This window comes from Notothenia rossii (genome assembly GCF_949606895.1).
Source record: "Notothenia rossii genome assembly, chromosome: 2".
NCBI lineage: Eukaryota > Metazoa > Chordata > Actinopteri > Perciformes > Nototheniidae > Notothenia > Notothenia rossii.
This window is the reverse complement of record NC_136904.1, coordinates 74,170,909-74,182,649: the sequence shown is the minus strand read 5'-3', so window position 1 is coordinate 74,182,649 and position 11,741 is coordinate 74,170,909. Positions and strand designations below refer to the sequence as shown.

Here is an 11,741-nt window from a genome sequence, read left to right as displayed (position 1 = left end):
ACAGAATCCAGTTTGTCCTTTAGGTGTCAGCAGAAGAGCGCGTAACTGTCGGCAGGTGAAAGACCAGGACAGGCAGCTGAGGTGAGCAGCGTTACTGAACAACAACTGAAATATTTCTTCTAATACCCACTGGTAATAATGTCATCTCCATGTTCCCAGCGTGCGCTCAGGGGCTTGCAGTTAACATTCCTGCCCATGTCAGAGCCGAGGTATTCCTGATGTCTGGGCTGGGTAAAAACAGGGAAAACGTTGCAACCTTAATTACAGCTTTAGTTATTTCAAGGGTCTATGTGTACTACCCTGAGGCATGCTGTAAAACCACATAACTACAGAGCAGCTGGGACTTAATTGTAAGTCATTATTTTGTACTTCTTTTTACGTTAGATCCCAAGACTTTCTCCTCCCACACTGAGACACAGTTGTTTCAAGTCCCCCTGCAAACTTGTACGAGATGTTCTTAGTTTTAATAACCCGGTTTCACCTGGATGGTATTTTGAGGAGCAGAATTAAGCGAAGTGCTCAATATATCACTTATCCTAACTAGATAATGGCACTTGTTGAAAGCCCCTATGAGTTGTTACCTATTGTCTACAAAATACCCACCTTTGGCAAGCCTTGAGTCTTCTGGTCTTCTTTTAGCAACGTCATATAGTCAGTGGTGAAAAATATTTACAATTTGTGGCAAAATGGGAACATGTGAAGAAAAAATAGACAAGTTTCAAATAAAAAGTGAGTTGGGCTCGGGATTTAGGAGGCACTGGTTTTACCAATCTAAACTTTAATAGTTATCGTATTTACCATATTTAACATTTATAAAATGTGTTCTAACAGAAAATAATCACAAGATCACACATCTGTACAAAATGTCAGCGTTTCTTGTCACTGCAGTGATGGTCAATTTCCTTGTCAGTCAGATATGGGATGGCATTCTTCCTCAGGAATTGCTGACAGCTGCTTGTGTCATCCTGCACTCAGACTGCCCTCTTTTCTCAGATGACCTCTTAGCTTAAAATAAAAGGGGCTGAAAAAGGAAAGACATAACAGCAGATCTCAAAATGTTAATATTGGTGGCTGCTCGGATCAAATTGATTTTTATGGGTAATATAATGAGCACATGTGACTGAATGACATGGTGCTATAAAAAGGTAGGCCCAAAGAGCTGTGCATAAGGGAGCTGAGAGTAGAGCCCTGAGGAATCCCAGGAATGTGAGCTACTTGTTATCAAGCAGGGAAGTTGTCCCATCTGCTACAGTACAGACTTACCATGCTCAGTCCTGTGGCACCTCTCTCAGACTGCTGTAAAATCAACTCTTTGTGATCAACCTCTTTTTTCTTAATGCTTTTGTATACAGAATGAATCGGGTTGTGTTTTACATAGCTCAGCATCTGGAGGATAGAAAAGCTTTCTACATGGACCCCAGGCTTGACCATTGAAACAAAACTGTTCAGTGATAATGCAGCCCAGTATTCATCGCAACACCCCCCCCCCCCCCCTCCTCCTGTGTGACTCGTCTGAGGATAGCTACAATTATTGATGACAGAGGAGAAGATTGTTATGCATAGCCTGTACAGGATGCCATCAGAGACTGTGATTGGGAACCTTTTGAAAATGTCAAAGTGACACATGATTATGAATATTAAACGGCCATGTATAGCCCATGATTACTTGACAGGAGGAGGGGATTTGACAGATGGAGGACTGTGGAATCTCATTGTTAGCTAAAGTGGTGAATAGCAACGTTGTAGCAACCAAAACACGGATAGGATTAACAGAAAAATTATGTCTACATTTGTTAACATGATTTTCGGTGATGTTAAGTATTTTATACATTGCCAGACAATTGTTATGAATTACATACAGAGTGGATTGTCAAAGGCCTGTCTTTAAGCAGGCTTGATTTGTGCAGTTTAGGGTTATGCTGTAGTCATATTAGCAACACAATTTGTTTACAAAGGGCAGCAAAACAGGATGAAATGTCTGTTTTGAAGCCAAAACTAATGCATGAACAGTTGCCATGAGGGAAACATGATCAACATCTCCTCCCGGACAAAAAAAATGGTCTAGTTATTAGTAAGCACATCATTTCCTGTAATACAACACAATGTGAATTTTCAAATATGGAAGATGAATTACGACACACTAATAAAACAAAGCGTCTAATATTCTGTGGGTGAGTTAATAAAAAAAAGACTGCATGTCTTCCATTTTGTCATTTCTGAATGCTTCTTTCATTAAAGAGGAAAACAAAGCTAAACTAATACTTGCAAAAATGATGCAAGTATGCCTATTCTTATAAAAACACAAGTACTATCCGTAGTTAATTAGATCCAAAGCCGTTTTCTACTACAGGAACTTAACATAACTTAACATGTAGCTTCTGTCATTCTTTTAATGTTGTCAACCACTAGCCACTAATGCCATTGGGCTGGGGTAGCAGGGGCAATGTAGGGTCTGGTGAAGTGTAATACCACCTGTGTTAGGGCACACTGCACTGTTCAAGGGCCACACATTTGAGCCAAATGTTTTCTAAGTAAATTGTCAATGCTGTATTTATTTCTAATAGAATGTTCTTATTTCCCATGGACCCCCATCTGACTAGCTCCTGGTCCCTGTGTGCCTCCTTATTGAAAACATTCTGATACCGAGAGTGATCAACCAAGCAGATGTGTCGTCACAGCACAACAAAAACTATTACAACAAACATAACAAAAGCCACTGCCGTTTCACAACTGCATGTATATTGAGCAGGACAACCAAAAAAATAAAAAAAGGTTGCAAGGTTAACAAAGACGTCTGGTTAAAGGAACCATTAAGGAGAAGACGAGACGACACACAGTAGAACAGTGCTGACAAAAAATCAAACGGATGAAAAACTAAAATGTGGATCAAAGAGCTGGACCCCTTTCTCACCACCATCAGCAGCAGTGCCCTGGAGCTAGCATGCATGTGCAACATAATCAATAATTTCTCAACTATTTCCATTGTTGTCTGTCCCACTTCTATGGTGAAGTTAGTATCACTGTTACAGTGTAATACGTATACATTTATAAATTGTAATGCGAGAAAGAAGGCTTAAACTTCCAGATTATATGAATCCAGATGTTACAGGTTGTCAAGTTCCTGCAGTGCATAAGGATAAGAGAGCAAGTTGACCTTCAATGATGCAGACAAACATTATTATGGATGAATAGATAAGTCTCTATTTTGATTTTTTATTCCCACTCGGCAATCTTGTGCTCTTTTGTGTCTTTGTCCCGCCCATTGAGGATTAAGCATCCCAGTAAGAATATTTCAGCTTTCCAGAGCAATTTTTTTAATTAAACTCTGAGCCGTCCTTACCCTACATTTAATCAATAAAAACGGCCACACTGCAATAAAACTCCCTACTTTCTTTCTAACTATTCCAATTTTACTTTTTCGCCCCACGCATCAGCTCAGCTCTATGTGCTCAGTCATGTGTGAAAAATGTTAAAGTGTACATGCACACACACACACACACACACACACACACACACACACACACACACACACACACACACACACACACACACACACACACACACACACACACACACACACACACACACACACACACACACACACACACACACACACACACACACACACACACACACACACACAGGCACACGCGCACGCACGAACGCACACACACAGTCACACTGGGTCTGAACTGTAAATGGCTGCTACACTTTTACAGTGGTACTGGCTCACAAGCTGACGGAGATGACTCGGCAAAAAATAAAATTCTGTTTCTTATTGCTTATGTCAGCTTAAAGTTATGATGCTAACCAAAGTGGAGAGTGGATGGTGGGCAGAAATGATTTGAATAAGAAGAAGTACAACCATGTCATAACTGAAAACATCATTCAACTCTCAATCAGGTTTTGAGTGTTGAAAAAAAGCATAAAAGGAAAAGATGTAGATAATAGTCACAATCCATACAGTCCATGTGTGTCAGCTGGACACATGTATTGATGTTTGGCAGTCTGACATATCTGCAGATCGTAAAGTGTACAGTAAATGCTACAATCGTGATCGTTATTGTTGTATAAAAGTCTTCTCTAAAATGTATAAATAACTCAAATTCATATTATATAAGTTATATATTAACTGAAGATAAACAACAACCATTGAAACAGAACTTTATAACTTTCTCCTTTTAAAGTTTTATGTACAGGTACAATGCTACTCTAACACCTTAACCACAGAGCAGACAGTTTATCAAAGATGCTGCTAGATCTTCTAAGCCAAGGTCATACAGTATAGCCTAAATAACCCCCCTTGTATCTCTGATGGATGTAGCATGAGTGAGATTACTGTAAGTATTCTCATCTTGTATACAATATAGAACATATACAGTAGATAATAGTATCTCTTTAAATAATTACATAATGTGTAACGACATGTCATGGTACAGAGTGTTTTCCATGAAGGAATAGATGGAGGAGAGGATACAAACAAAATAAATCTGAGCTTGATAAATAAATAATTGGAGTATAAACTGGATCAAGTTGACATGCGGTCCTCCTGTCGTTCTTTGTGATCATGTACCGAAAACCAGTCCTGAAAACAAATGTTCGCGTGAAGCTGGACGAAGATGAGAGGGGTCCAGAGAGAAAAATGAAAAGCGGTGTCCAATTTGTGCCTAAATACTGTACGTACAAGTGCTTTGTTAGCAGCACGAGTTTGGTGTTCGACTTTGGCTGTAGCTTTTCACTGGTGACAGCAAAGGAGCGACGCAAACGCCAAGGCTCTGTAATTGATCTGAACACAGACAGCTTTTATCTTTTGGTGTCACCAGGACAGGGGACGTCGGTTGGCTCTAGCAGGCGAAGTCCTCAAACACCCCATGGTGCCCGGGGCGATGGTGGTGAGGGTGCGGATGGTGGTGGTTGGGGAGGATGGTGTTGGCGTACGCCCCCTCTGGGTGACTCCGTGTCATGTCATTGGGCTCCTGCTGAGGGCACAGCAAACACGTCAGCTTCAAAGAACATGAGTAACGTGACAATCTAAGACGAGAATGTACATTGAGAATAATCTATTGACAGCCATTCCAAACCCTGACAGTAGTGACATAAGTTCATCCTGCGGTAGATATCATGTCATATGTAATTTAAAGTGAAATATTTTGGGATCACTCCAGGCAGTTTTAAGAAGCAATAAGCAATAAATCCAGATTGGCAAGAAGACTGGAAGCAGCCTGGTTCTGTCAACATTTTCAGAAGAGAAAGTACAAAATGAAGTATGTCATGTTTCATAATGCATCCAAAAAGTTGCAGGATGATATTCAAATGTTTATTTTCTAAGCTGTAACTTTTTGATAATTCAGTGAGATGTTGAGAGCAACACTTACAATTGGCCATGGAAGCAATGGAGAAACATATTTAGGTAAATAGTAGCTGAGAATAAATGACTTCTTATTCCTCTATTTTATTTTCAGGTATCAGAGCTGAATGTTTTTCTGTGAATTGACAATGAATTCTCCTATAGGCACTGGTGTTTTCTTCCCATAGTCCAACAATAATTGTATTTCTGCATCTCTACTGGAATATAAATGGTGACACACCAGGCAAACCTAATCGAAGCTGCAGATACTGAACAGCAACAGAATAAATGCTCTTTTGTTTTCCACTGGCTGGCTGGTTAGAAATGGAAAACCTGTTTTGGTTTATCATGTTGAATTGAGACACAGTGATGGTTTATAAGACAAGAGGTGTATTGTTCAGATTTAAGGAGGGTGAAGTTGTGCAACAACAAATCCAAGCTCCAGGGGAGGACACTCCGTGGTTAAGGCTAATTGGGAACAGAACATTAGTCATCATTTTAAAATATTAATAATGATTGTCTTGAAGTTTCCTCATGCTGTTACAGTGCTGCAGGGGAAGTTGTGTACTGGGTAGAACAGCAGCTATTTGTTAGCGTACAGTGTGCGGTACCTTTGCTTTCATCTCCTCGAGGCCCACTGTTGCAACAGTGCTGGGCTGCTGCTTGCTCTTCTTCTGCTCTTTCTGCGGCCTCAGCAGACGTTGTAGCCGTTGCTTGATCACCTGGTTTTACCCAGCAGCGGGGAGGGCGAAAAGAGCAGAGATGAGCGGGGGAGAGACGGCGAAGTGAGGAGTTCATTACTGTGATGTCTGCATTACAGCCCCTCGCTCTGATTTTGCTTTATGCCTACATGTGTGGCAGTCAGCAGGTAGCCGGCTGGAAGCTTAAAGGGGAGACAGCTGAGGACAGCGTTCATTTTATGATCTGGGTTAGTATGACGTCCTCGGCACAGACCTGAACGGAAATTACTTTCGGCAGCCTGGAAATCAAATAAAACTCCTCACATGCATAACAAATGATGCTAGTCTAATTGATTTTCTGATGCTCAGGATTAACATATATATGTACCCCGCACAAACGCATTTTTCACAAATGTAGTCTTTTCTCTAACAGGTATAACGGTCCGTAACACATCTCTTGCTGGACAAAAGATTATATGTATCAGATTAGTTCTGATCTCACATTGTGATTGGCTGGTGTGTGTTTGCAGGCACTATACCTCATAGACATAATCCAGTATTTCTAGGATTGACAGGATGCTGGCTCCAATGAATAAGCCCATCTGTCCACCAATGTCCCCTGAAAAGAAACAGCCATAGGAAGCAGCAAATGTTAAAGCAGTTCATGTTTGTTACTCACACAAATATGTGCAGCTACTGTGAAGACACATTTCACTCAGCATCTACAATTCACTTATTACATTCTGAGAAGAGATAATAAAGTGACAGAAATCTCACCTAATAAACCCGCAACATCGTAGGCTTTCTTTTGCTCAATTGTTTCATAGTTCAGAGCTTCAAAGAAGATATCTAAGACCAAGAAGTTGTCTCTGAAAAAGAACAAGAGGAGGGCGGGTGTAAAACGCAGTGAAATACAATTGCACTGTTTTTAAATTCACTACAAATCTAACATCATTTGAGAAGTACCACTCCCAGTCATCTTTACGCTCACTGTAAATTGTTATGATGGGACTGTCAGGCCTACAGCGCTCTACACAGATCTACCCAGACATTGTGAGATAATGAGGTGTTTCAGGGTTTAACTGAGACGAGCAGAACGAGCGCAGACAGCTCAGTCATCGACACGTCTCTGATGTCTCCGGATTTAGAAAGTCTGCTCACATTAAGTGTTCCGAGCTCTTTAGTTTAAGCATGTTGACTTTCTACCACTTTCTTGTCTATTAATCACTGAGAGGAATTACAGTATAAGCACATTGTAAATGCATTAGGTTGATTATTATCTGAATATTAGTGATGTTCATTGTTGTAGAACAGGATTAAAAAGTCAAATCCCTGCCTGTTTGACAAATGAATCCGAGCAAATTGACCCATTTACTAACCTCAGTGGTAGAAAGCGATTAAGTACATTTACTCAAGTATTGTACTGAAGTCCTATTTTTGACATATTTGTACTTTACTCAAGTATTTCCATTTCGTGTTACTTTATACTTCTACTCCACTACATTTTAGAGGCAAATATTGTCCTTTTTACTCCACTACATTTATTTAACACTCACAGTTACTTATATAAAACACATGATATGCTGATATTGTATAATGCAGTATAGTAGTACTGGTCTACACGTATCTTAATTTGCTCCACATTGGCCAACTACATGTATAAAAGCATTATAACCAAAATAATCTCATACTGTGAGAACATCGATTCTGCATACTATTCTATACTTTCTGAGTACTTTTACTTTTGATACTTGATTTAGCTGATAATAACTCTGTACTTGTGCTTATTCTGAAAAGGGCCATCGTGCAGCATGAGTACTTTTGATGCTTATTTATAGTTTTACATTTTGAAATCACTCACTTGGAGTGGATTACTTAAAGACCATAGTGTATGTACTTTTACTTAAGTAAAGGATCTGAGTACTTCTAACGCTGACTTGCTGAAGCTGCTACAAAAGTAACTACAGACATCAATCATCTGTTCTGACCAGATTCTACAATATTGCGATGGAAGTGTTTTTTTTAAACAAATGCGAATATATACAAGCACAATGTCAAATAATTCTGTGTAAAATGTTCAATGGGGATTGAATTGAAGATTGGACCTCCTTTGACATTTGGACTGTTTCTACAGTAGGTTTTGTGTGTAGTGCTAAAAACATGAAAGTAATGAAACTATCTTAATAACATTTGCAGTTTGATGATTTAGAAAAAAAGAATGGCTAATCTAATCTAATGCGAGTACTGGGACAAAACCCTTCTTGATTGTAACCCTTTAATGGAGTATCTATTACATTAGACATTTTTGTGTGGCAGTCTGACCATGGAGAGTTCAGATTACATGTGTTGTTTAATTTAAAGTAGAGCATCAATTCACCCAAAGTCAAAACATAAACTGATGCTTGTACTGTAAACATGTAATCGACTTTTGTTCATATTTATGGGTGGGTTTCTGTTATCACACACCGGAGGTCATAGTTTATGGCCCATTTTATGAGGCAGCACATCACTGCCCGTACGAGAGTTTAGTCTGGTACCTGATGTAGTCCTCTGACTTGTCGTATTTCCTGGAGAGATAGCGAGCAGAGCCTTTGCTGGGGATTTTCACCATGGAGAGCTCTTTACCGTAGCGCGTGAGATTACAAGGCGTCTCGCATGGACAGGTGTCCCCAGTGTTCTTCTGTAGCTGTGCTGCAACACAATGGAAACAGTTTAACAGCTAAAGAGTGGATCAGTTAAGGTGACCATTTGTTGGCCTTCTACCAGAGAAACATACAGGATACTTCACAGAATCAAACACTTGCTGCAACAAATGAAAAAGTAGAATGGAAAGGGAATGTGTCCTATAAGAATACTAATACCTTTTTAGTACTTGGGTGCAGCAGAACAGGCTGTAAACACAACATTTGCACACTATTATCACCCCATAAAGAAGTAATGGCTATAGTAAAATGTGCAATGCTGTAGCTGTGTTTATGGCCACTTGGCAAGTTTAAGTCCGATTTTCACTTTTCATTTTCACTGTTTTCTATGTGGTTATTTACGTGCTGAATTCTATGTTTACCATCTAGCTTAATTTGTCTGTGTGTTATTGATGCCAGACTGGTAGAATACAATGCGTTTATACCCAATACTACATCACTAAAAACAGCAATGTGCTACAGGTGTAAACAAGGCTGAAGATAGTGGTGAGTCAACCAAACAGTAAGATCAAAACAACTAGCTAAAAGATGCTAAAATGCTCCGTAGTGCATCGGGATAATTATTTGTGGGTTTGTCACTATGAGCGACAGATATCATTATATTGTATAATATTGGTTGGTGTAACTTTAAAGTTTCAAATTGAAATACTTGTTATACTTTTCTTATTGGTTTGCAGGCGTCCGTGTAACAACACTTAATTCACAGTTCCAGTCAACAGTTTATCCACCACGGAAATTAGACAGCAGGTAACCATAGCAACAGTTTTTATGAGACATGTAAAGCTACCTGACAAATATAATTGTGTGCTGATGGACAACATTTTCTATATCTCAGCTGATAGAGATAATTAGGCTTTTTCTCCAATATTTCACAAAGTACAGATAGGAGGGTTTATAGAGGCTAAAATGTGTATTTGTATCGAAAAAGGAGCAGTCAGAGCTCATTATCATTTAATTGTATTACTTCATATGCTCAGAAAATTACTAGCAGTTAATGTTTCTCCCTGATGTATAGGTGATTTTGAGGGTGAACAAATTCATTACAGCCTTTGAATGGAGAATCAACAGTTTGCAGAAAATCATTTAGCGGATAGAATGTGCACAAAATCAGCTTTTAAAGGCTTCTCCAGCAGTGGTCTCTAACGTAGTAGAAACAGATAACATAAGATTAACAGACCAATATCATTTTGGATAGAAAAATGATTTGTTACTCTAACAATATTATTTCAGACAATTACTGTGTCAAAAGTGTTAACGGCAATATAATTACGACATTTGTTTTGAGAACGAATGATGACGATGCCAAATGCATACGTAGACTTACACCCAATTAACTTGGAGGCAGGAATTGTTCACACGTTTACACATCCATATTCAAAACCCTAACTCTGAAACAACAGTGAGTACACAGGGGAGTAAATAGCTTTTCCAAATCTCTTTTCAAATTCTAAATGAATTCAGTCCAGACAAAGGCGGGAGAGGGAGCACTGAAAGCAGTAATTACAAATTGATGATTTATGTATTTTATAACTCTAACAATAAGGTCATGTGTATGCAGAAGCACGCTGGCATATTATCATTGTCTGGTATAGGAACAAAACACCTTACAATATAAATATATAAATGATATTCTAATTTATTACCTTTCATGGGGGGTGAATGTATTCACGCTATTCGATTCAGGAAAATGACCCACATGAATATGGTCCTCTCTTGTGAGATGTATCTAAGATTTCATTCAACCATATTCTAAATAGGTTTCTGACTCACCAAAGAGAGACATAATTAAATTTCTGGCTTATTTAGCTGGGAAATGATAATTGTGACCATTTTTTTTTACTGCAGACGCGACGCCTTTGAAACCAAGGCACCTTTGTTCAGTCACGATGTGAGGTGGAGGAGAGAGAGGCTGGAGTCAAAGCTAAAGGATGGTGGTTGGGGGGGGGGTGCAGATATACAGGAATGGAGAGTGGGTTTAATATTAACAGTCCAACAATGGAGTCAACACGGCCATCAAGCTCTAAAGTGACTAAATCACAATGGGGAAAAGTAATTTCGAAATATAAAGTCTACCTCTAGGTATTTGTATTACAGGAAAAAAAAAAGTCCTTATCATATTTACTGAGTGTGTTTCCATTTCCCTTTGGGGGAATCTATTGTAATGAGAAAAGAAATGAAGGAAGATTGTTTCTTACCGAGTGCTTTGTCAACACAGTTGATTTTACTGGGAGGGCAGATATCAGCAGTTCCTGGAAAGGAGAACAGAAAATGAGTCTGATCAATCAGAAACAAAATGATCAGTGACCCGCGTCCGCAGCCATGAGGAGCCTCAAATGTGAACATTGCTCTGCAGCTTATTAGTCATCTTCAAATGAGGCCAGGCAGGGTGACTATTGGACGTCCGTCCTTTTATTGCAATAGAGAAATGGAGCATGCTGGCTTCACACATAACGCATTTTTACAAAGTCTTTAAAAATCAATCAATGAGTCATTACCGCGCAGACAAGCACACTTTCGAGGCCATTAATGGCAGGTATTCATCTGCAGCACAATTAATTGGCAGAGGTGTGTTTGTCTGTCGGTAAAATGTTCACGTGGTTAATGTCTTGTGGAAGTCTCTGTCCCAATCAATAAGAAATGTTAATTAAACAGTGCAATAATGTCTGATGATCTAAGGAGGGATCAACAGAACACAGTTTGATTGTTTCTGTCATAGCTATAGCCTGCAATGATGTGACACCAACTAAACCGTCATTAAAGATGATTGATTGAAGAAAATAAACAACTTTAAATCATCTTGTGAATTATATTTTCTAGACATTTTGAGAGTGGAGGCATAAGATGAGTGCTATCTCTGCATGCTGTCCACACACTTAGAACAAGAACAACTTAAAAGCCTTTTTTTTGGTGGTCACCCAAATATAGATATAGGACGAAATGCTGAAATATTCATCTTAAACCCCAAAATCCAGGAAAACACAGTTTTGCTTCTATGCCTCGCAGTACAGAAGT

At 39.1% G+C, this 11,741-nt stretch overlaps 1 protein-coding gene across 4 annotated transcripts in view; it reads right to left on the bottom strand.

Annotated features, from left to right (window-relative positions):
• Positions 1–746: 746 nt before the first annotated feature.
• Positions 747–11,741, bottom strand: part of asic4a (acid-sensing (proton-gated) ion channel family member 4a) — a 91,399-nt gene continuing 80,404 nt past the window's right edge. The window contains exons 5-11 of one of the 4 annotated variants that reach the window (XM_079666337.1): positions 10,925–10,978; positions 8,565–8,718; positions 6,805–6,896; positions 6,567–6,646; positions 6,198–6,326; positions 5,959–6,069; positions 747–4,979 (exon numbers count right to left, since the gene is read on the bottom strand). In XM_079666337.1, the coding sequence (XP_079522463.1) occupies positions 4,845–4,979; positions 5,959–6,069; positions 6,198–6,326; positions 6,567–6,646; positions 6,805–6,896; positions 8,565–8,718; positions 10,925–10,978 (755 nt within the window). In that variant the 3' untranslated portion in view covers positions 747–4,844. The remainder of the gene's footprint in view (positions 4,980–5,958; positions 6,070–6,197; positions 6,327–6,566; positions 6,647–6,804; positions 6,897–8,564; positions 8,719–10,924; positions 10,979–11,741) is intronic. The other 3 variants (XM_079666338.1, XM_079666339.1, XM_079666340.1) reach the window with 3 other exon arrangements.